The sequence below is a fragment of the Lissotriton helveticus genome, chromosome 7, assembly GCF_964261635.1.
Source record: "Lissotriton helveticus chromosome 7, aLisHel1.1, whole genome shotgun sequence".
NCBI lineage: Eukaryota > Metazoa > Chordata > Amphibia > Caudata > Salamandridae > Lissotriton > Lissotriton helveticus.
Window position 1 is genome coordinate 1498748074 of NC_136068.1, and position 26573 is coordinate 1498774646.

Below are 26573 nucleotides of genomic sequence, written 5' to 3' on the forward strand. Positions count from 1 at the left end.
CCATTGTGTTACCGTGGTGATACACGACATAAAGGACTCTGTACAGATACAAATATATATTGCTATAGGAATACTCCACCACCCAATGATAATATACTTAGCATCACTGTAGAAATACCCAGTTGAAGAGGAATGAACTCATACTGTACCAAACTAAATACTAGGACAAAAACATACCACTTACATATGACTACTCCAACTTACAAGGACACAGGCGAGGTGCCACCATTGCAATGCTGCACTGAACACACCGAAACAAATAATATCGCTAGAAGAATATTACACAGTACATATATAAATACATAATGTTGCCATAGGGTTACTCCATTATGCTAAGGACACAGACATACATTATCAAAGGTATAATCCATCATAAAGAAACACAAATATAATGCTGCTAATTTAAGAGGACTAAGCAACACAAATTGAAAACAATTTTATGCTCTGTTCCACACAAGCAGCAACTTTGTTAAAGGCATTGTCAAGATCCAGTAGGATGCCTTTCATTTTAGGGGCACTGCAGGTCTGTACTTTGTCCAGCCAATAATTGTGCACCTAAAACCTCCTCTTGGCAACTACTGCTGCAGTACAGCGATACCGGTGCTCCCTGATAGCAATCATTTGACATCTACAAGTGTTTTGGTAGGGTCATGCCCTTTACGGACTTAGCTCTATATATCCCTGTTCCTAGGTCTCCAGATAACAATGATAATCCCGCTCCAGGCTGCCCTCAATGCCGCCACTTAGGTTATCCTTCACGCCTGCTGCTTTAACTAAATTACCCAAAGCCTGAGTGCTCTTCACTGCCATCCCCTGAAGATCCTTCTCGTCTTTAATGTAAACTGCTTTTCCTTGCAAATCCATCTATGTTATTCATTCTTCCTGACTGCTGACAAAGTCCGTATCTCTGCAGATTCCCAGGTTACACAGAGCAAGTCAGACCTCTGATTGGAGACACCGGATTGACGTAAACCAACACTCCGCAGCTCTCTTTGCAAACGCAGCCCTTTCATCCTTCCATCCTCCTGGCTTGGGTCTCTGCTTGCACCCCTCTCTCTAAGTGCTTTGCTTCCAGCTCTCCCTCTGTTAGAGAGTAGAGAGAAGCTCCCATACTCGGCAGACAGGGGGAGCTGTGGCTGAGCATGGCAGAGATCCCTTGCTTCTCATGCAACTATTCAAACCTGGGGTAAGGTGGAGCTGGTGCAATGTAATGCCACAGGCCTTCCCTCAGGTTTGTAGAAATGCTGGATAAAGTAGCGGAAAGCAAGAGAGCGGAACAGCACTGCCCATTTGAGCACGAGTCACAAATATTTGGAGATCAGGGGTCCGACCGGAATAGGCAAGAGCTTTAGATGCAGTCCCTTCCTGTAGTCGTTTGAGACCAGAATGAGTCTCTTCCACAGCTACTCTTGTACTGGTGCAGAGTGTATACGGGGTGACATATTGACATTCGATCTTTCAGTAGGCAGTAGGAAGAACATTAGTGTCGATGGGTGTGATGCAACAAGAGCATAAACCTTAGTTGTACACCATTGTGATGTCACAGCGGGGTACAAGCACCCTCAGTTCTGTCATGGGTCTCCCACTAACATAACATAACATATACATTTTATAGTCGGTAGCACCCTGGTGCTCCTAGGTCTGTACCACACTACAGAACACACCAAGAAACACAAAACAAGCACAACTGCTTTTGAATAAGTAATTCTGGTTATGACGTGTGGTTTACAGAGTACAATGATAGGTTTCGACTCAGTGGCACAGTAGTTAACAGCTTCACTATCTCTCAGTGACACTGGTATTGGACGAGCCTGGAACCGTTCTGACCCACTCACCTGCCCAACATGCTGACACCGATCCGTAACAATATAGGGCCTATAGGGTCTATAGGCATTCATGAAACGAGTTAATACAGTCATTCGTTTTAGCTAGATGTACCACAGAGGGAGGCGCAACCCTGATAAAAGCAAAAATCCATTCACTGTTTCTATCACTACATCATGGCCATCCACATATGTGATGGCAGTACACTATCACAATCGCCTTTGCCCACAGTGAAACAAAGGATTAAACAGACAGCCATTCATACTTGTAGGGACATGCCTTTTTTGGTGAATCCCATAAGATGCCAGGCTACCAATGGGTCTCTTACCTGACTGTCCATAGGATCAACTATGCCTGCTTAAATGACACATTCTGACTTGGTGAACTTGAGAAGTTTGTGATCTACACACACCTTGTCCAGCAGCCTTTCACTGAGTAGTGTTTCTGCTGCAGAACGACAATTGTCCTGCAAAATCAGATTTGGGAAAATTCACTCGTTAGCCTCTCAAAAGGAAGCTTTGTGAGGTTGAGGTTGGTGACATTTTAAACCAAATTTCCTGGACGGGGAAGGTAAGGCTAGTCAACTTTACCCACTCATCACAATGGTTGACCCAAATGTTGGTTGCATTTATAATGAGACTTGTGTCAAAGAACTACTATAATTGGCCCACTTGTTGGTCACACTCAGAATGAAGCTGCCTAAGAAGGTTCCACCCAACAGAGAGATGAAAAGAACAATGAGGCCACGGTTAGGTAAAGAGCACACAAGTGCCTTAAAAGACAATCGAAGGAAGAGCCTGTAGGCTTCACTTATATGCACACCTTATCAATTCCCAGACATAAACAGCTCATGTTTCAGGAAATTTGACAAATATCTAGTGATGCCTGCATTATTCACAATAAGTCGCATGTGTCTGTGCATATGCAGATTATGCAGGAGTTGGGCTCTTCACAAATATTGCATTTTGTACCTAGTGGACATTATGCGGTCCAGTCACCACCTACCGGCGGACAGATCACCCAATTACAACATTAGGGGTTGGATCGCCATTGTATAACCACAACCTCCATGGAACCGCCATTCCCTGGCGGTTGCACGGCACTCAGAGGCCCAGCAATATGCCCGTGCTGCTTCTGCAGCACCGCAATGCATATTACGAGTTTCAAGACCACCAGCAGTGTCATGGATGTCTTTACTTAATGAAAAGGCTGGCGGTCCTGAAACAAAGGAGGCCCTACAAGGCCTCCTGTTGCCCACGTGCATAGGGGTGCATGCAGGGGACACAACATGTGCCCCCCTATGTGCATGCATCACAGTTCCTGCACAGCGTGGACTTTACAGTCTGTGCCGTGCAGGAACTGTTTTTTGGTGTCCCCATTGCAGTGCCTATTTTCAGAGGTACCACTGTGGGACCACCAAAAAAAGGCCACCAAACACAAGGAAACTCGTAATCTGCGAGCAGTGCACACAGAGGTTTAGCAGTGTGAGAGCAGGCCCTCAGCATGGCGGTCTACTCCCACACCCACAAACTTATAATCAGGCCCTAGTTGGTGTTTACTGTTTATCCCTTGCGTGACAGTCATCTGTTTCCTCTGGATAGTCACATGAGTACATTCATGAGGAATTTGAAAGTATAAGTTGTGAAATTATTGAATTTATTATACATACAGATAACACTGCAAAGCAAAAGATAAACAAAATACTCTACCACACCAGTCACTACCAAACACCACAGTACACCCCCTCTAAGTCACTGATTGAAAGCTGTGCTCTTAAATATGACACTCAATGCAGTCTGACTTTTCACCCTCACTAGTACCTTCTATGAACACCGTCTGTGTCTATAGCCAAATCATCTCTGGGTCAAAACACCTATAGGTGTGTTTCCTGTGACAAGGATCAGGTTATGACATACTTAAGACAGTCCACAACAGAAGGGGGATTCCCAAGCCTTTTTCCTCTATTTGTTTTTTTATCAACCTTCTGTCTTAATTCAATTATGTTATTTACCTGTGCTGTAGCCGTAGCATCTCACATGAACCACTGCTGCAGATATTTTCGAGGGACCTCAAGAAGCATAACACTTAAACAATGTTCGTTAGCACATAAAGGCTCAATAGTTTCCAATTCACCCTTTCAAAGATGCCTTGTTCTTTCTATCACTATTGACATTATTATCATTAGGAGTAATCGTAGTATAACATGCATGACAGATTTTCTTGCACAAAACACAGTTCATTCAAAACCCACATTCGCAAGGATGATTTTATACTCATGTAACTTTTTACAACATTTGTGGATTTGCCACAATTGTTAGGAATTCTGGATTCTTTATTTCTCCTTGTTTTTTGCATTTTACAGCATACATAGAAAGAGGAAAAATCATCTTGTGATTGTTTTTGTGCAGGAAGGTTTGCCTTCCTGCACAAAAATAATCATCCCTGCAACACAGGCACCCTTACACCATGGTGCAAAGGTGCGTGGATTGGCGCCTGGCAGCTCATTGTGCGCCAGCGCTGGGGAAAAGGACAGGAATGCGCCAAATCTGACCGATACAGCGCATTCCTGCCCTTTTCTTTTGCCGTAGGGCAGCGGCTCAGGAAGGCCCTGCGGTAGCTGCCCTACGACAAAACCTCATAAATGAGGCCCATAGTCTCTTCTAAGCTGCTCCTTGGCTGGTTGCAGGAGCCTGAAACTGGGATTACATCACTTCCATCGTAAAACAGGTTCATGGGCTCCCGCTTGAGACTCTAGAATCAATTTCAAGATTGCTTGCATGACTCCTGAGACAATTCACAGAGGCATTTCATCTTACTTGAATAACACCCTCTAACTCTCAGGTGTCCAACAATATACCAGAAACAGGAACCAACTAATTCTCTGAATCCCTAAAGCCAGAAAAGCTAAAATCTCAAAGCAACCCTGTTCATGCCTTGCTCCAAGACTATGCAACTCCATCGCTGGCCACATTAGAATAAATCCTGGTCTCCTTGCGTTCCGAAAGGATTAAAATATTTACCTCTTTTTTTTTTACTTCCGTGTTAATATTAAGCTCAATGTTCCCCCTAATACTACTGCTCTTTTTTTACAGTGTCTGCATGTTCTTTTGTTATGTATAAGGTGCTCCACTGTTCTCCTGGCTAGGTCTGCACTTTATAAATATTAAAAATAAATAAAGGAATGGAATAAATAGTATTACATTCCACACTTGGCATGTGTTATTGAATGGAGCCCATGTCAAAAATGAAGCAAAACCATTTCACATTAGTGCTTTGTGATTGCTTAATAATCTGTGCACATTAAGAGTACTTTAGTATTATTGCCAATGTTCAGAAATTGAGTAAAGTAGGTTATTTAGAGTTTGGCACATGAAGGGCATCCACTAAAATCTGCCAGCTGCCTCATCTGCTCTATTTAGAGTGTATAAATAGCCCTCTAAGGTTGTAGCAAACTCTTTCTCTTCCATGGCTATATTTTTCCTTAGGAAATTAGTGTCCTCGGGCGGTGCACATTTATTTCATTAAAAAAAACTATAAAATGCAAAGAATTATTTATAAGCATTAAACGTGTCGTTTTCAGGTTTTACACAGGTTTCCTAGTCTAGTTTCCACGTGTGTGCTCTGGTGCAAAAATATTTACATATTGTGAACATGTGTTAATCCATTATGCGAACACCAAGGCTTGTGGGAAAGGTGTTTTTTTTTTTTTTTTTTTTGCACCAGTGCAACATTTACATAATGCTGCCCTTTTGTACTCATTTCATTGGCTCCCTGAAGGATGAAACGCTAAGCTAGCGCAACTGGAATCAAAACTGCCGGTAAAATGGCGATCTCTACGCTTCTGCTGAACGTCTCTGCATTTATTTATTTAGCAGAATTTCAAAGAGAAATATTCTACACTATAACACTGTTTTTATGTAACATCTCAGATATCTGAGTGGTTAAATGAAGGCCAGGACTGAGAGTGCCTGAGAGGAGCACTTCACGCTGAGCAGATCATCCATAGATGGGTATCCTGCCATCATAGGCTCATGTCTCAGATTGTACCACTTTTGTCTTTCTCTCTTCCAGGGATTCAGGAAGTCATCCCAACCACAGTGGCCTCCCCCCTTGAGTGGAACACAGGTAGGAGTGCGTCCAGATGTGGCAGAGTGCAACTACTGTATAAAATTGGGTGAATTAGCTTGTGGTTGAGCTGCACCCGTCCAAACAGAATTTTATTTGAACACACAGAAGGGAACACTCACATCTATTACTGTAATTTAATATAGCTGCGGGATTGGTAACTTAATGCTGACCACAGGAATGGTTGAAATTGGCACTTTTCCTGCTAATTTGTGTTTTTTATGCTTTCTGTCTAGGAACGGAATGTCAGACGTACTGCAAGCCTTCCCACAGCCGGGTTCACATGAACCTGAGGAAGTACTGCAAGAAAGATTATGGTGAGAGAGGATAAGACATCAGCAGGGCTGCATTTCACTCACCCATGACCTTCCCACCTCTTCTCTTCTCTCTCTGTATCCTGCTTCTGTGTTTTCTTCTCCTTATACAGAGTTGCTCCCACCACAGTCAATTTAATGGATATTTTTTCCTTCCAACAGTGCCGGGATGGCCCTACTAGGAGTGATGATAGCATGAAATGGGGAAAGTACATAGCCTTTGCAGATGCTCGCTCTCTTGGTTTAGCACTTGGGTTCCTGTGGCATGATTGATGGTCCATTCCTAGTATGGCCAAGAGTGGAATGCTGCAGTCATCCATCTGCCTCCTCTGAAAACCCAAATATTTTGACTTTTGTACCTCCATTTTGAACCTTCTGTCCTGTCTACTTTTTCCAGAACCCCTTGTGTTTTTATAAGAGGGATAGTGTAACTCTCACCTGCACTTTTTATGAGTGAAGAAAATGTAGCCACTAATTCAGCCAGGCAAGAGTGTGATTTTAAAAGATGCTACAAAGTGACATTGCAAGTACATTTTTAGACATTTACATTGTGTCATTGTGCTGGCTTATCACCACCACATCCCTTACACAGTGCCTAGTGGCTATGTGTAAAGAACGCCATACAACAATACATTTTTAATTCTAAACTACACTGTAAGCTGTGTATCTGTGATTAATTTAGTACACAGATGGGATTTATTAAATCTTAAATTCATTTGGATTTTTGCCGAAGGACATTTGTAAAATATGTATTGAATTTAGTATCTCATAACATTTGTTTCATAACACTTTACCTATGGAGGCATTGTGCGGGGACCCGGTATCAAACTTCTGGGATAGATGCCTTAATCCATCAGTCTGCTCCCATTTGTAATTACACAAGGAAGGCAGGTGTTTGTCTCCACGGGCCAGAGATAATTAATGTCCTACGGAGTGGCAATGGAACATGGAAAGCCTGGAATAAAGGATTCCATTGGATTTTAGGGACGGACAAGTCAGCCCCACATAGTAATTCCTTCACTCATGGGGTTTTACTCATAATTGGTGCCATTGTGCCATTGTGGTGTGTGAACTGTTAAATCACCCCTGGGACATTCAACTTATAATTACGGCCAATTTGATTCACTTATAACAGACCTTCTGTCTTTCCTTGAGAGTCTGCTAACAAATTGAATAAAAGTTTCCAAAGTGCCTCCCTGTCCTCATTGCACAAGTGGCTTGGCCTTCAGTAGCTGATAAAAAGTAGCTCTCACTACAGAAAATGTTGGAGACCTCTGCATTAGAGCAATAGAACAACAGCATTCCTTTTCACATGAAGAAGCTAAAATGAGGTACAAGTAATAGAAGCTTTAATAACCAGAGCAGTAACTCAGAAATGTGTGTTTGTCCTCAGCAGGTGGGCAAACTGGTCTCAAAACAAGAAGACAAGAAGAGGGGATAGTTCCTCATTTCTGTAAGTCTGAATCTGGGGTGGGACTCCTAACTCTGAAAGAGGAGCATAATTTCACCATTTTGAATATTGGACTTTGGGAAGGTTTACTGTCAAGTGATACAGGAAGCGTTGAGTAAAAGTGCTCCATTTTGGAGGGAATTCTGAAGTGATTAAGCATAGAGGTCAACTGAAAAAAGTAAGACCACACCACCAGGTGGAGGGCGCTAGAGGGCGCACGGGCTGAATGGCCGCACTTCAGTGAGGCTCCAGCTGCCTGGCATTCTTATCCTGCATTGCTCCTTCATTTCTGCTCCCACCCGCCTGAAAATTCCCACGGAGGAGCGACAGGGGACATTGCACACTCGGTGCAAGTTTGGGACCGCTACCGCCTGTGATCGCGGAGTTAGCACCGGTTGACTGGAGAGCCGGGGTACGTGCTCACAGAGTGAAGCCAGGCGGCGGCTGCAGAAACCACGCAAGCCCGGGGATTAGCACGAGGCGTGCAGGCCTGCAGGGCACAGGCGGACAGCGCTACTCCTCTCAGTGACGGAGACGGATACTGGCTGGCATAGGCGGGAGTACTGGTAAGAGGCGTCCGGCGAATGGGAATGGCGACGTATGAGGAGGGCTCCTGAACCTCTTTGAAGCTGCTCTACCCCGGTGGCCTCCGCTCTGCATTTTCGACAGGCGCGAGCGCATAGCGCTGCAATCGGCCTGCTGCTGCTCCCCCCTGAGGACATTCCGAACCCCGGCCTGCCTATGCTCCATATCTGTGCGGACAAACCTAAGATCCCTACTCCTGCCTTCCCTCCGGGTTTGCGTTGCGGAGGCAGGCGCACCCCGCGGTGCCAATCATCCTGTGAAGGGCCTCGAGGCGCTACTTGTTGCCGGCTCCTGGGACCTAGCGGCGACACGTTTGGCCCGAGTGCCTGGAGCCCTATAATCACTATTTGCCCTGCTCCTTGCTTCACTCCCCTTGGACCCCCACAGTGCTCGTCTGCCGAATCTGCGCTGTTATTCTTGAGGCCCGAGGGGAGCATTGCACCTAAGAGATAGTGCCACATCCACAGTACACGAGACTCTTCACTTCACATTCCGTCGGCCGCGGGGTGTGTACCACTGGGAAGCGCCCCTTCTCCTTGCCACCATGGGGAAACCGGATAACAGACAACCCAAGCTGCAGTTTGAACCTGCGACGCAAAAGAAAACGACTAGACAAACGGGCGACGGCAGGCAGCCTCAGAGCCCGGCGGCGGAGGCTTCCACCTCGGCCCACACAGCCCCCGACATCGCCACGATGCTGCAGGAGATGCGCCAGGGCTTTGCCACGGTGGTAGACAAAGTGGATAGGTTGTCCGCTAGAATGGATGGCATAGCCCAGAAAATAGACGTCCACGAGGAGCGTATTACGGAGGTGGAGCGCCGAATATCAGAAAATGATGACACCACGGCGGCGCATACTACGCGACTTTCAAGAATGGATAATGTGCTGCGGGTGATTGCCGCCAAAAATGAGAAGTTGGAAGCGAGGAGCAGACGGAACAACATACGCGTCACAGGCATTCCAGAATCGACCAACACCGGGAAGATGGAGTTATACATTGAAAAGCTACTCACAGCAGCAGTCGGAGAAGAAGCTCTCTCGAACCAATTTATTGTGGAACGCGCCCACCGCTCGCTTGGTCCCCAGCCCAAGCCTGGTGCCCCACCGCGGCCCATTATTGCACGCTTGCTCAACTATCGGGATCGAGATGCGGCGTTGCGAGCGGCCAGGGCAAACCAGAACCTTTCATATGATGGAGTGCCCTTCTCTATATATCCTGATTTCACCCCGGTAGTTCAGGAGCAGCGGAAGACGTTCCTTGCTGTTAAGAGAAAACTCCGTGACCTGAACATTGATTATGCACTTTTGTACACGGCCAAACTGCGAGTAACCCACCGAGGCACGCAACATTTCTTTCTCAATCCCCAACAGGTTGAAGAGTATATAAAAGCTTTGCATAAAAGAGATAAGCGACCTGCGGAAGCTGAAGGGCTACATGATTCTGGTTCTGAATGACTGATCACCGCTCCTGTATTGTTTTGAATTTCTGATCTGCTGAAATGTCAATGCTGTCTTGCTACATGGCGGAGGTTATCACGGTGTGCGGTGGTTACGACTGGCTCCTGGGGTCCCGAAGACGGGTGCTGGACTGCAGGTGGTAATGTATGCCAGGCCCCCACCCTCCCTACTCCTTCTCCCTTCCGGACAAAGGTGCTAAGTAAGGACTTCCAGGGAGCGGGAGGAATGGGGGTGGTAGGAAGTGCACCTCTGATGGCCCCTATTGGGTATACCCCAAAGACCTTGACTTTTGTTCTTTTACTGCTTCACTGTTTTGGTTACTGTATGGGTGGGGGGCGGGCGTGGGATGCTGGCGAGTTGGGGACGCTTCAGTGGGAGGGGGGTGGTGGGCGAGAGACTTTGCGTGAGGGGAATGCAGATGGCGTAATGTGGCTCACCCTTGTGACGCCGGATGGATGGGGGGTCGCTGGCGGGCTGTTTGATGCCACTGGTAATTCTACACGCAGTGTTTCGTTGGGGTTTCTTGGGGGGGACGGGGGGGAGATCGAATTGGTGAACCTGTTTGTTTTTGGATCACAATTTGTGAGAAAGGTATCCAACTTGTTGAGTTTCAGTTCATGACTTGTGCACTAGTTCTCGTACGATTGCTTCGCTGTCACGCTGAGAGGCGGCTGGCTGGCGGCCAAGAGAGAGGTGGGACTGTTTTGAGATATGTGAAATGTGAGTTACTAACACGCAGTGCTGGTATTGGGGGAGGTGCCCCCGGGAGGCAGCTCCCATTCCCCCTGGGTATTGGAAGGTGGACGAGATTTAAGTTGGTTATGCACTCTATTGATAGGGATTACACCTTGCTGAATGTCTTGATTTCTAATATATGTATCCAACTGCACCCATGGGGGACACATACCTGAATGTGCTCACGTGGAACGTGAGAGGGCTCGGGGACCACAGAAAGAGAAGACAGATACTGGGATACCTGGATCGCCATAAAATCCATATTGCTTTCCTACAGGAAACGCATTTTGCACCTAATAGACCACACTCCTTTGGTAGCAGGTGGGCCTCGTATACTGCCTTCTCCTTATATTCCTCCTATGCCCGTGGTACAGCTATTCTGATCAAAAAGAAAACGCCCTTTTACCTAGCAGGCTCACGTACTGACCCTCAGGGGAGATACTGCTTAATGTGGGGTAGGCTGGGACGTGTGACGGTGACGCTCGCCTGTTGTTACGGACCCAATGTAGATGATCCGCAATACTTCACCGCCTTGTGGGCAGCGATAGTTGAGACGGGTCGCAACACATAATATGGGGGGGTGATTTTAACTTGACCTTGCACCCCGCTTTGGACAGATCACACCCCGCCCCACATCACTACACGAATGGGAGTGAAGTCCTCAGTGCGACTGTTGACGACAACCATCTTATAGATGCATGGCGTTCTCACTGTGGGACGAAGGGGGAAGGCACTCACTTTACCGCGCAGGCAAAATCATGGGCCAGACTGGACTACATTCTCCTGACGCCCCTCCTCTACACGTCACTGATACACGCGGCGCACCTCCCCAGAACATATTCTGATCATTCTCCGGTTCTTATTACATTGAAAGGTGCTGAATTGGGCCCCCCTGTTACAGCATGGCGCATGCAACCCTCGATGCTCCTAGATATAGTATTCCAGGAAGAACTTAGAGAGGAATGTCTAGACTTCTTTAAACGCAATAAGGACTCCGGTTGTGATGTTGAAACTATATGGGAGGCATTCAAAGTCACGCTTAGAGGCTTCTGCATATCGAAGGGCTCGGGGGTACTTAAGAGCATACTGAACAGATTGAGGGCCCTGGAAACAGACCTTAGTCGAGCAGAAGAGGCCCTTAGAGCGAATCCGGGTGGGGACGTTTTGGCTGAGATACGGGAAAAGATATCGGAGTATACGGATGAGGCTGCCCGTGAGGTGAAATTCAGACACAAACACTGGGTGGCACGACGGTATGGCGAGGGCGAGAGACCTGGGAAGGCTCTGGCCACTACAGTTAAACTTATGCGCTCGCCCACTGTCATACTTGAGTTAGAGACTGCTGAAGGGTTGTTACTTAGAGATTCCACGCAAATACTTAATGAGTTTGTAAGACACTATAGTGCACTTTACACATCAAACAGAACGGGGGAGTTGACACTGGAAGATTACCTGGCAGATGTATCGTTGGGATGGCTGAGCGACTCCCAACGGCGTTCTTAAGTGCCCCATTTGAACTGGAGGAAGTCAGGGAAGCCATCATGAGTATGCGATCGGGCAAAGCCACTGGGCTAGATGGCATCCCCATAGAATTTTATAAGACGTATATAGATTTCATGGCGCCGGTTCTGCGTGAAGTATATGAGGATGCGCTGGAGGTTGGTCACCTCCCCGCTTCCATGAGAACTGCTCTCATCACGTCCCTGCTTAAGCCTGGGAAGCCCGCTTCCCACTGCGATTCCTATAGACCCTTGTCGCTATTAACTTGCGACGTAAAGATCCTCGCTAAATTGATTGCGACGCGCATAAGTCTCCTACTACTGAACCTCATACTTCCGGATCAAGCTGGGTTTGTTCCAGGTAGAGCGACGTCACACAACCTCCGCACCTTCTTCTCGGTCTATGATTCTGTCCATGAGGACTTGCCAATGGCGGCCATCTTCTTGGATGCCACTAAGGCGTTCGACTCACTCGAGTGGGATTATGTCTTCCGTGTGCTTGAGCGTATGGGCTTTCCTAATATTTTCATCTCCTGGATCAGGTTGCTGTATACACGTCCGGTAGCCAAAGTGCTTATTAACGGGCAGTTATCCCCAGAATTCCCTGTCTCCAGGGGGACTAGGCAGGGTTGCCCCCTATCCCCGCTCCTGTTTGCCATAGCCACGGAACCCCTCGCTGCTAAACTTCGCCAACATCATCGGGATCGTGCCCTACGGTGTTTTCAAAGGCAGATTCTCATCTCAATGTATGCGGATGATATTACACTCTATGTTCGCCGCCCGGATGAGAATCTACACCCCATGCTCAGAGAGTTTATCCGATTCAGGGCCCTCTCTGGAGTGCAGATTAACTGGAATAAATCGTGTATCTTTCCACTCACTGCCTCTACACATAAATTTCCATTGGAATACCCACTTACCTGGTGCGAGGGGGACTTCAAATACCTGGGTATACAAGTAGAAAAGGATAGGGAGACACTCATTCGTGCCAATTATGGCAAGGTGATGGATAAAATCGGTGACAATATTTCCCGGTGGATAACCCTTCCCCTGTCCATGGCCGGGAGGGCCTCACTAGTCAAGATGGTAATACTCCCTCAACTTCTGTATTTATTTCTGAATATACCTTTTCATCCTGGTGCGTTCTTTTTTAAGCTGCTGCGTTCGGAGTTGCTCCGGTTGGTTTGGGGTGGGAAGACGCCCAGGCTTAAATGGGAGGTCCTCACCAGGCCGTACTCGCAGGGTGGTTTCGGGGTTCCTGATTTCGAGCTTTACTATCGAACTGCCCAGGCCCATTTCGCTTATTTCTGGGTGCGACAACCTAAATACATGCCACAGTTGGCGGCTGAACACTGGCTAGCGCACCCGACACCGATCGAGGGAGCACTTTTCTCCCCAGTAGAGGGTAGAGACAAGACCCCCAACACAGTCCTCAGTACAGTAACGGCGTGGAATAATATTAATTCAAAACTTGATTTACAGCTGATATACGCCCCCCTACTGCCCCTATCGTACCACCCACAACTGCCACTACTACAGGAAGCTGGCTTTCAAAAGCTATTGACAAAACTCCATGTTCACACTTGGGGCGACCTATACAGAGATGGTACTTTCCGCACCAAGGACCAACTCTATGAAGGGATACAACCGACACCACTAGAAGTCTTTTATTATACACGACTCAGACATGGTTTGCAGGCTATTACACCTGATTTCCCACATGAACCTCCTGTATTACTCCCTTTACAACATATACTTCAACTTGATAACCCCAACAGGCTTGTCTCCACGCTTTATAGATCGATCCGTGCCATTGTGGAATACGCAGCGTTGCCTGCTAGGGAGCGGTGGGACCAGGAGCTGTCCGTACCCCTTACTGATACACAATGGACATTTTGTCTGCAGCAAACAGAACACATTTCCTCCAGCAGTAGGTACAGGATCATACACTATAAATTTGTTCACAGATTATATTATACGCCTGCGCGTCTGCATAGATTTCAGCTGCGCTCTACGGACACGTGTGACAGGTGCGGGGCTCCAGGGGCAGATTTCCTGCATCTTGCGTGGGACTGTGCTCATGTACACCACTACTGGGATCAGGTCTTTCGGGCACTCTCCAAGATGATAGATGCGACAGTGGAGCCGTCCCCGGTGTTGGCTCTGCTGGGCTATGTCGAACCACTCCAGGCGGCCCACCGCAAATACGTGGCGATGGCCCTGCTATTGGCCAAACGTAAAGTAGCCTGCAGGTGGGGAAGAGGAAGGGCGCCCAAATTTAAGGAGTGGATGCGGGACATGGTGTACTGCCAGGAACAATTACACATTTACGCTGAACTGCTACCCCCCACTTCCAGACCCACTGACATATGGACCCCATTACATTGCTATTTGATAACGGAATCCCCGCTGGCTGATGGGGATTAAGGTTTGGATTCTGGGAAGTTGCTTTGATGATCACTAAACATGAGAAGATGTAGGGATATATCAAGTAGCTGTGAGTTCCGTTGCCGCTGTCGTAGCCCCCTTCCCCCCCCCTCGCCCCGTGCCCCCAATCATTGTACCCCTTCGCTGCCCCACTTGTTGACTTGCTTCGGTGGGTGGTGTTATGGTATTAACTACTCTTTGCTTTAGCCGTAGGGGACCCGCTGGTCAGCTCACACGGCATGATGACTGAGTACGGCCTACTTGTGTACCTCATTCCATGTACTGCATGATATGACTTTGCTACCCCCTTTCTCAATCACATCTCATGCTGGAGTTGGATGTAGTCACGCCTTTCGGCTGCACACATGCCCCTCTCTTTATCGGACTGGATGATTGCACAAGTTTACGTTACTACAAAATGTTAAAAAAATGCAAGACAAATTGATATGCTTATAACACATCTGTACTTGTCAATAAGCCGATGTTTTATCTCCATAGAACTGCTTATGCTGATGTATGGTTGTCCTTATTATTACTGCTGATTGCACCGATGGCAGCCAGCCTCCGGGTTGTAGGCATTACGCTGTGTACCCTTGACAGTACTCAATAAACGTCTTGAACTTTAAAAAAAAAAAAAAAAAAAAAAGACCACACCACCAGGTGCTCTTCTGTGTCTTCGGAGACACCAGAACAGAACAAAAGGAATGTTTGCTTTCTGTCTGCTCCCCACTTACACCCAGAGACTAGAATGCTCTCCAGTTGTCATTTGGCAGGCTGAAGCAGCACGAAGCGTAAAGAAGTGCTCCCTTGTGTGTTGGAGAACCTACTTCTGAGTTAGGGGTTAACTGCACTAAACACTCTAAGAGCACTGACTGGAGAGAGATCTCAATCATCAAAGCCTGCCTAGAGAACCTGGGAGCTATTAGAGAGATCTGGAGTGACTTTAGGACTTAGTAATTTTTCTGACTTCCTTACCTAACACCGTTGCATGTACCGCGAATCACTAAACAGCACACCATTCTACTGCAGCTTTGTTTAGCTTTACAAACACACATACATACATAAATGGTGTTGGATATTGGGTTACTGGTTGAAGGTGTTAAACCCCTCTCAAGCAGTAACCACAATCTCTGTCAGGGTGAGATAAGAGACAAAAGCAATCCCCATATTAACCTGTGCTCCACCCTCTGGTAGTTTGGTACGAAAGCAGTCAGGCTTATCTTAGAGACAATGTGTAAATTATTTATGCAGCACCTAAAACAGTAATAAAGTGAAAAGACAACACAAGAAAACCCACACTTAACTAGAAAAATGCAGTAAAAATGAATAAAGTATTTGACACCAAAATGACAAGAATCTAATTAGTAGAACCGGAGATATGCAATTTGGAATATTTCAGGTAAGTAAAGTGCCTAAAACACAAAGAACCACTTGCCGTTATCTGGTCGTGTGAGACAGGATGAAAGTCAGTGATGGAGCGTGGGCCAGATACAGGGAACAGGTTAGTCATAAGAGTTACCTTCAAAATCTAGTGCCAAGAGTTCGGTTTGTGGTGGAAGGGGCCACAATGAGCAAGGTGAGCCATTGCAGATGGTCACCAATGTAGCTAGGTTGGGCCTCATGGATGGTCGTTGCTGGAGCTTTTCAATGGCGGTTACCACAAACTGTGAATGCTGTAGCGCGAAGTACAGATTTCGCACTGCTGGGCTTTTTTGGTCACCGTGGTGCGAAGAGTCGGGCTCACTGGAACTTCACGTTGGCGGGCAGTGCAGGTGACAAGATGTTGGCGAGAATGGGTTTGTTCAGAAAGAACACAAAACTTCAGGATTTCTCCTTTTGTTTTTAGCAGAGCTCAACTGAGGCCACACCAAAAGTCCATGACCTGAAGGATACCTCTTGGGGGTCAGATACTCACTCAGAAGAGGCCGGCAGGGCTCAGGCAGGTCAGGCTGCAGCTACAGGCAGGTTAGCTAGGCAGTTATAGGGAGCCAGGGGAGTTTTTTAGGTCCCTACAGCTTAAAATAGGTAGTCAGTCAGCGGACCCTTAGAATCACTGCAGCCTGGGATGAAGGGTGCAGGTCCAGACTTCCTTCTTAGCAAGCAGGGCAGCATTCAACAGAGCAGTAGTGTAGCAGGGCAATAGAGTAGCAATACTTATGGCATCAGATCATCTTAGCAGAACAGCAGCTTTTCTTCTGAAGCATCCACAGGGCCATGGTTGTACTTATGAGTTGGGTCGGAGGGTCCAATAGATAAAGTTTAATCACTTAATCTCTTCGTGCCTACCAAAAGTGAATGTGTCCTTGTGTATTTTAACTGCTGCTCATGTACCGCACTCCAATACCTTTGGTCGAGTGTGTACTATATAAAACTGCGAGAAAAAAAAATATATACCTGGTGCCCACTTTGAAGTAGAGGAAGTTTCTAGAGAATTCCCATTGTTGTCTTTGAAGTTACCTGCCTCCCCTGCCCTGGCTCCACGCTGACTGCACAAACAATACAGTGGTGACAAAACCTATGTGTGAAGGCAGGACATAGCCTATTTAGTTACAAGTAGGGCTGTGCCCAGCTAGGCCTGCCAAACAAAGTGCAACTACCAACTACACCTAATCATGTGACCCAATAATAGAATGCCGGGCACCAAATGAGTGGGAAAGGAAAATGTAAACTTTCTAAAAGTGGCATTTTCAAAATTGAAACTTAAAATTCGATTTTACCATGAAAGAGGGTGTTAAAGTAAAGTTCTTTAAACACCACTTAACATTGGCGAGCCATGCGTGAGAATAAACTCCAACACGTGGTGGATGGGGTTTATTTTTGCCAGAACTACGAGTTCTGAGCAGAACATGGAGTGCGCAAAAGTCAGCAGAGTTGAGTTTATTGTCCACCCCATATTTTCACACTACCAGGACTTGTCCAACTTTTTCAATACACTGCACCCTGCCCTATGGGCTATTTAGGCCCTACCGTAGGGTTGACTTATATGTATCAAAAAGGGAGGTTTGGGCCTGGGAAAAGTTTTAATTGCCAGAAGAGGCTGAACTAATGACCTAAGGGAAAATCTAGATATTTGTTATTCTTCTATTAGTACATGAAAAAAGCCTTACTTTGTCTCAGGATCAAGCAGTAAAAATAAGGATGAGCCTAAAAAAAGGTATGACCTTTAAAATGTTACACATTTTAATGAATGCAATGATTGGCTAGTATAGTATTCTCACAGCAAAGAGTGTCCTGGCATAAAAGCAAAGTCTGTATTATCCAGCTACATTTCTGAAGAAGGTTTGCTGTTGTGCATCAGAAAAAAGCAAATGCATGCTGAGGCGCTCGATGGGTGATGCACACATCAAGAGTACACCAATAGATATGTGGAAGACAGCAAGATCCAGGAGTGGGGGCGAGAAGCCCAGTGACCATCCCAGGAATCATCGCACTGTGTCACTCCTTGTGGAATCTCAAAGCTGGGAGGTGAAATGGAATAAAAGAGAAACATTGAGGTGGCTAGATGTCCAACTAAGAAACATCTAGGAATGGGGATGTATCCGAAGAGTCTCCTCATCCCGGAGACGAAAAATATATAATGGCTGATGCTCAGACAAAATTCAAGGAGAGACCACTGTGGAGAAACAAGAACCAGGTTCTATTCTTCATACTGTTTAACTCTAATTCGGAAATTAAACTTGGCCAAAGGAGCTCTAAAACTTGACTAAGTATTATGTCACTCCTCCTCCAGGGGTAGGGATATAACAGGAGATGCTTTCACTGGCGTAACGAAAAGTGAGGGGGCCTCCTGCACGGTACTTAGGGGGGCCCCCTCCGTGCTCAATCAGGAGCTCTCCGGCCAGAGTTCAGTGCCGAGGGGGCCCCTTGGAGCTAGGCCCCCCCCCGCACCGTGTGGGTTGCGGGGGCCTGTGTTACGCCCCTGGTCATGCTTTGCTATCTATATTTAAATAGGAAAGAGGACGTTTGAGCCCCCCTTACTATACATGGTGTCTGAGAATCATCACCTAATTTAGGTGTGCCCCTGACGGCAGTGCCAATGTTCGCAAAGTTCGTCACATTGGCAGCAGTACATGGTAAAGGTTGTCTGAAATTCATTCCCATAGCTTTTCCATCACATACTGACTGCATAAACACCCAGTCTTGGACTTACAACTGACATTGCACTTCCCATTAAATATCATTATAATTGCAATGATTTTTCAGATTAGAAAATGAGACTGGCTTTGCAGGTCGGACTCCATATGAAGAGTAATATACCCAAAAAGAGAGTAGCGATCCCCGAATCTGCTTCTTTTGGAGAACGTCCATCATGAAGGACTGCTTTTTCAGAGATCTCATTAAGACTAGCCACTGATTGCCGTGGTTCCGTTAGCAATGATTATGAAGATGCCTGACGTTTGCGAAAATTATTGTTAAGGCTAACTCTACTTTCAGACTTTTTGTAAGAAAGTTAAATTCTTTACTCAATTATTTGAATGGAATTTAAATTGGTCCACTTTTCTGGGCATTTTCTTGTTATAAAAAGGCCATCCATTTGACGTCCAGTTGTACAAGGACATTTTGAAATTCTATTGATTGTATTGGTTGAACCTTTTTTAATTTCAGCTATAAGATAAGATCACCGCTTCACAATTTGCCATTTTTCTTTTTCCCAACATTGTTGAAGCAGTTCATTAGCAAACAAAGTATTGAAAAATAAGAACATAATTGACTCCAAATGTACCCAATAATCGGTAGCTCTAAGAACATGGAGTTCTAATCAATACCTCATCCTCGAAAACAATTCATATTTTCTAAGACCTATATAAAGGTAGGCTTACAAAGGAAAACCTTCGAAAGGATCACACAGCTGCCTAAACCCATAATGAAGGCATGACGGCGAGGGGAGAAGGCAGTGAGATGAGAGAGGAAAGAGTCAGGGGGAATATCAGAAGTGCCATGGACAGAAGGGGATTTGTGCACAATACAAATGAGCGAGATGAACAGCTTTTCTCTTATTGGAGATGTAGTTCCAGAGGCAAAGCTCAACCCATACCCACCTTATCCTTTTCAATGTCATGGAGTGTTACCTCCATCAGGAGCTGTCAGGCTGATGGGTTAGAGGGCACAAGGCAATTCAGAAGGTGATCGATTGATCTGGGGGGTCTTAAAGTCTTACGCTTAGTGGACCACAGGATACGCTATGACCAGAGGTAACATTTAGTGCCCAAAGGGCTGGGAAAAGTCAGTAACACATTAAAGTCAGTAACACGGCATTCACCATAGAAAACAGCAGGATGTATATTTTCAAACCGTATTTTTGAAAATTCTTGTACATATTTAAACACCTAGAGCCGATTTACACTATGTTATTTATCACTTGTGCAAATATTGATACTATGCATTCTTGCTCCCCACCCATTCGGTACTGGTGCTATTTAAAATAAAATTACAAAATAATATAATACAAATATTCAACAACTTTTGTGAGTCTGGTTAAGAATAAATTAATAATATTTTTATATCCGTTTTTTTATTGTACATTAGCAGCACCCTGATTGTACAGAAAGAAAGCTTACTTCATGAAGCACATTAAAATATCGCTATTAGCCATTCTATAGGGCACATCCTGATCGTGCTGTCTCTTACTTACACTTTCAATAACAGATGTAATTATGTGATTCTTTTACTTCCATTGAAATGATGAAATGTTGAGCTTGCTTTGACGTGATTCAGTCGTGTCAGATGTCTGTGGTGGGTCCAAAACCCACTAAGCTATCTCACCAGTTTGTATGGTTCTTCGTAGAAACCAGAGCTCGCCCTGTGCCAGCTGATGTTCTAGCTAATGACTTCCAGTGAACTATGAAAACGGGTTTTGTGTTCGAACTCGGCGAAATTTGAGAATTTTCTGTTACCTGAAATTTGCGAAGTTTCCTGAAATTTCTCATTATGGGGCAGATGTATCAACATCCAGATTTGTGAATCTCAAATAGCGATTTTTTAGAAATCGCTATTTGAGATTTGCCAATTGGTATGTATGTAGAAAATCGGATTTTTTTTGCGATTTCTTAAAATTCCTTAATTGCGATTCGCAAATTGCGAATCGCAATTAAGGAATAATTTCCCATTCATTTCTACGGGCCAGGAGGCCCATAGGAAGGAATGTGAAGTTATTCTCAATTTGCGATTCGCAATTTGGAGAATCACAAATTGAGAATAATTTCAAGGGTGCAAGACACCCTAATGCACCCCTGAAATTCACATGTGTGCGCATATGGCGCACATACATGCCCTAAGGGCATGTATGAACGCCACATGGCACCTTCATAAATGCAAAAAAGTGCTTATGTGAAAGAAATCGCAAATTACCACCAACTTCAAGTTGGTGGTAATTTGCGATTTCTTAATGAGAAATCGCACAACTTGGATGCTTCATACATTGCATTTAAGGAATCGCAAAATTTGCGATTCCTTAAATGTAATCGCAAAATAAGGAATCGCAAATTTGTGATTCCTTATTTTGCACTCAAATTTGCTACATACATACCATTTAGCGAAAATGAGCTCGCAAACGCTGAAATTCTGCGAATTTCGGCGTTTGCGAACCCATTTGAGCTTCATACATCTGCCCCTATGTTATTTCACTTTATTTTCAGCCCTGGAAGATGGGTTCATGCAGAAAGTGTCTTGTTTGAGAGACATTTTGTGCTCGAACCACTTGCCTTCTAGTATCTTACGTGACAATGTTGTGCAAATTATAACATTGCATAAACGTTTTGCTTGAGATGCTGGTATTGTGTAATTTTTCAGCATTGTGGCGAAATTTCGCAAAAACATCACCCGATTTCGAATACTCATAGTGGTGACTTTTACTTTACTGCCAAAGACACAATAGCATAGCAAAGGGCAGTGTTATCCTGTAACAGGTTTAGTAAGCATATCTACAGAGTACACAGGGTAACTGCCATGCCACAAGGTATTATGATGTAAGGGGTCCGGTCCCCTGTCCCCTCCTGTCCATAGACAAATTAGCTTCTTCTTTGTTCCCAACCACGTAGTCTGCTTTCTACTTCCTTCTAACACATTCCTCGACACTTATCCATTTATTAATTTTTTTTAATTTTAATTCCCTTCTTTTTAAAGATCGTTCCTTCCTTCTCAACAGTACCCTCGTTTCTCCCCTCTTCTTGTATGTTTCCTTTCCTCTTTTCCTGCTATTGCCCTAGTCCATTTGATTATTTTCCCTTCTTTCACCTTCCCTTCCTCACCCCCTTAATTTTTCTACATCCCCTCCCTCCTTCCATTCTACTATGCTTTCTCAGCTCCCACTGGAATAGCATATCTTTCCCCTTCCTGTCTGTTGGGTTTCATATATAGCTCAGCGGCGGCTTCTCTGCTAAGGCAGAGGAGCCTGGCCCCACTGCTTTTCAACAGTGTAAAAAAGGAAAAATACAATGATAATAATACAGTGTTATTATGATTGTATTTTCCCTGCTGAGGCAGTTTTGCAGGATGGGGCTTCTCACAGAGCAGGGGGAGGAGTGGTTTGGATACTTTCTGGGCCGACCAAACAGTCATGCGCAATTTGCATGTTCTTTAAGCATGGGCGGCAAATCCGTTACGTCCGCGGATTTTTCGGATTTTTGGTGAATACGCAATCCGTGTATTTTACGTATTTTCCACAAAATCCAAAAAAATCCGCGGATGTAACGGGTTCAAAAGTTGAACCCCCACCCACTCATGTAATGGCGCCAGCAAGCTGCCAGCGCCGTTGTAAAATAGTTACAAAGTTAGCTTGCACAGGAACCACTAGATAAAACGAAGCAGGTGCTGCTTTATTTTATCTAAGTGCTTCCTGTGCAAGCTAACTTTGTAACTATTTTACAACGGCGCTGGCAGCTTGCTGGCGCCATTGTAAACACACACATGGTCGCTGGAACTAGTTGCAGCTCAAATGCAGTGACTCATTCATCAGCCCAGAAACAATCGAGAGCGTCGTCGAGGCTGGGCAATGTGCCTTCTTTATTACCAAATCTACCGTCGAAAGTCAGCTGTGATGCTGGATAGAGGCCTTTGCATCCTTGACTTTCACGAGCACAATCCCTGTGCTGTTCCTGTGACCAGGAGTCTCTGTATCTTCATCTGCTGCTCTGATCGGCCTCTGACCTTTTATACACACAAGAGGCATGTGCACTCGCATGACAGCCCCGTCCGTTTGGCCATGAGTAGGCACATTGTGTTCGCACGGGTTTCTGCACGTTCGCGAGCGTTTTGTACAATAAAACCCTCGCGAACTTGCAGAAACCCGTGCGAACACGCAAAAAAAAAATACGCTAGGATCCGCGGATTTTGCGTATTGTCGCAATCCGCAAATCCGCAAATCCGCAGATCCGCGGATTGCCAATACGCAAAATCCGCCCATGCTTAATGTTCTTCACCAGGATGCATTACAGCCTGGGTAGAGAAAATGCACAGGCTCATAGTCCTCATCTGAGTGGCAAACCACAGCGCTCAGACCAATCACACTGCTACTGTCATAGTGATAGAAACATCGGAATTTGCTTAGGGGAGCTGGTGTGTTTCCTGCTTCCATTCCGGGACTTGTCCGGTAGAGAAGCGGAGGATAGACACTGCCATGAAGAGGTAAGTCTATTTTATTTTTTTCACCACCCCAACCCGCCACCCCAATCTATGCCAGCCGCCACTGATATAGCTGCGAGATCTGTAATGTGTACCTGCACCCCATATTATGCTGTGTATGTCAGTGGCATAACAATGTGAATGAGGGGTGGCCTGCCCTTACCGGTATGAGTTTTGGGGGGCAGCAGCCTCCACCCCGCTCTTACCTGCAGCCGTAGCGGGGCAGCAAAAGCAGGAATCAACAGCACCCCCCCCCCCAAATGCAGGGGCGGTCACGGGCAGCATAAGGCCTAGTTACGTCAAAGGTGTATGTAGTCCTCCCTGCACTTGTTCTAGATTCCTTAGAAGAACTGTCTCCCATGGACAGTTGCGTGGAAAGAGAGACAGCAACAGTAGTTCCTTGGACTTCATCATCGGACATCATTTCCCTTCCCTTCTTCCTTCCCTCCTTCTCACTCTTTAACTATTCCTCACTTTCCCGCTCATTCTAGCCTTCCCCACCATACCTTCCTTCATTCCTAATTTCTTCCTTGCTTTCTTTTTCCCATTATTTAATCCTTCATTCCTTCTCTCCTTCCCAAATCTCTCTTCCTTCATTTCTTATTTTCTTCCTCGTTTCGTTGCTTCTTCCCTTCTTTCCTGGCTCCCTCATGTGTTTATATAATTTCCATCCCTTTCTTTACCTCATGCTTTTCCCCTCTCCCTCACATCTCCATTCCACTCTCTAAACATTGTCGATCATTTTGTTTTTATTAATTTCTTCCATATTTCCTCACTTTCCTCCTTCCTTGTTTTCCAATCATGTCTCTTCATTTTCATATTCGATTTCACTTTTCTCGCCCCAACTATTCATTATCATATTTACTCTTTTATATCTACAGATGTTCTTTCACCTACCTGGAGATTGCTTCACTGTCTTTCCCTTGCCATTTTTATTAACTCATTGTTCCAGCTCATCAATTTCTTCTTAATTTGTGTATCTCCAGTTCCAGTTAAAAATGTTATTCACTGTGCCACTCAGTTTACAAACAGTCCACAATAGCAGGCATGTTTTTAGGATGTATGACGTTACAATGCATACTTTTACAACGCCTACCTTTACATCGCAAGTTTTACAACGCATACCATTACAACGCATAGTGCTTTTAGGCGCTGGATACTGAATAGTTTAATTTACTATTCCAACTCCAGTCCCCGTGGATAGTAGGGAAGGTGTTGGATAGTACATTAAACCTATTCCCTATCCTAGAGCGCCCCCCAGCGCAATGCGTTGTAATGGTTTGCGTTGTAAAAGTTGCGTCGTAAAGGCAGTGCGTGGTAAAAGTTGCGTTGTAAAGGATCTTTACCATGTTTTTAAAGTATAACAAACGTTTAAGGCTATTGAATCGTTTGCTTACCATCCAGTAAGTTTGGTCTTTTCTTGTTTTCTCTTTTCAGTCCTACGAGCTGAGCTCCTTGCCATGGAAAAATCAGGCGAGTGGTGGCAGTTCACGGCCACAGTCCTGACAGTGTACCGCCAACGCAGGGTGCCAATCAGACGGGGTGACCAGCCGCTCTGGGTCCCTGAGCAGGACCTGGCCTGCGACTGCCTGAGGGTCCAGGTGGGCCGATCCTACCTGATCATTGGGAACGATGAGGAATCCCCAGATCCCGCTCGACTGGTGGTGGACAAGAACAGCATGGCCTTGCCATGGCGCGACGTGTGGGCTTACAAACTCCGGCGCTTCCAGCAGCAGAGTCGCCGTGGGAAGTGCAAGGGGGTCTGACTCTGGCAGAGTCTGAAGATGAGCCATATTTTGACTATCATTGATGCAGAAAAGTACTTTAGGATGGAGCAGTTCCTACCTAGATAAGAGCCATCCTTTTCTTGCTCAAACTCCCTTGGGTTACCAGGAGGTAGGGTCACCCGGGATACACTTTACATGAACTTTTTAGAGTGAATGAACATTTAGGATTCCCAGTTCTTCTTAAGTGCATCCTGATTATTCCCATCCTAAAGAGGATGGAATGTAAAGCTTCACAGCTCACACTGTTGATTCGTGATCTGCAACGAGCAATTGGACTTTAGAATGTCTCTAGTGCCTTTGGATCTCATTATCCATCCCTATCCTGGATTGGGTAACTTCTGTCTCCTTGTATCCCAGTCCTTCCTGGTTGGCCCCTGCTGCTCTCACTACCTGAAACTGACACATGTTCTTGGGTGACACCATAAGGCCAGGCTGTTTCCAGATCCTATTCAGAATGTGTGCAGGCAACATCATTTGCATCCTGTTTCAATCCATCTCTCTATACAGTCTCCCCACTTTCCTTCAGTTCCATTTCCAGTCACCAGTAGGAACCCACACTCCAGGTCCCTCCATTGCACCTTGAGCTTGGCAGCACTGGCAGACCTCTGGTGAATATGGGTAGCTTGCTACCAAGCCATTTTCTCCAAAAGATAGGAGGCTAGGTCCTGAAATGCCTCTGACTACCCCAGTCCTAGAGGCCTTGCAAAGGTGATGGCCTGCTGGATAACCTCACAATCTCAGTAAAGCCTTACTGGACTCTGATTTTTGGTCCTTACACTTCAAAGAAGTGGTTATTATGGACCATCAGGTCTTCCAGCGCGTGCCCAGTTCCACCACCGTATCACACATACATCGAATCAAACAAACAAAAGCATCATGTTACTGCATGTTGTACACCCCTGCACCAGCGATAATCCAAATCAAACAACCGGAAATCAGACTCTTTCAGCTGCAAGGCCATCCTAATGGGAAAACGTGTGCTATAACATAGCATAACATCACATAATAGTATAGCGTAGCATAACTTACCATAACATAACATAACATCATATCACATCACATAATAAAATAACATAACATCACTGAATAAGCCGGAGTCTCAGAAAAGTAACGGGTGTCTGTACTCCGAAGCCCCTCGATGGTAGTTGGTAATGATCCTTTTGGCCATCGACATTCCACCGGATTTCATTGCGATTCTATGCTCTTACTAGCTGCTTGAAAGAATACCAGCAAGCCTTAGGTACTCCTCAAGGGATGCTCTTCCACTTCTTGTCCGGTGGAACTGATGCTTGTCCAAGAGAACACTTCTAGTCAGGGGAGAAGCTCCTTCTGTCGAGAGCTGTGTTGTTTCACTGTGCCTTTGAAAAGGAACTAGCGGTGGCATGGATGTCTGTCAGGGCTGATGATGCATGCTGTACTGTTTCATTATTTGATAACGAAAGCACAAAAAGTAATAAAACCATATTTTTCTCTCTGTCTCTTGTTCTTCCCTTGTCCATTGGCTGGAGCATGTTTTTCACACAGGAAAAGCTGATTTAAGCAATGAACTGTGATGTTGATGGGGGGTCAAAAGCATGCAATGAGCTGAGTAAAGAACATGCAAAAGGTTGGGTTTTCTCTTTTTTAATATGGTACTGCTTCACATTGTTCTCACTTCTTGCAACACATGTCTATGGGAAAATGGACTTGCCCAGGCTCACAGAATTTGGTCACACTAGGAAGACAGAATTAGAAATCAGGCTGGCAAGG

The 26573-nt window shown here is 45.6% G+C and overlaps 1 protein-coding gene across 1 annotated transcript in view; it reads left to right on the forward strand.

Moving 5' to 3' along the window:
• The window catches only part of NTN5 (netrin 5), a 327459-nt gene extending 301161 nt beyond the window's left edge, over positions 1-26298 (forward strand). The window contains exons 5-7 of the mRNA XM_078654934.1: positions 5896-5949; positions 6186-6266; positions 24475-26298. Coding sequence (XP_078511060.1) covers positions 5896-5949; positions 6186-6266; positions 24475-24803 — 464 coding nt within the window. The 3' untranslated portion in view covers positions 24804-26298. The remainder of the gene's footprint in view (positions 1-5895; positions 5950-6185; positions 6267-24474) is intronic.
• Positions 26299-26573: the final 275 nt, after the last annotated feature.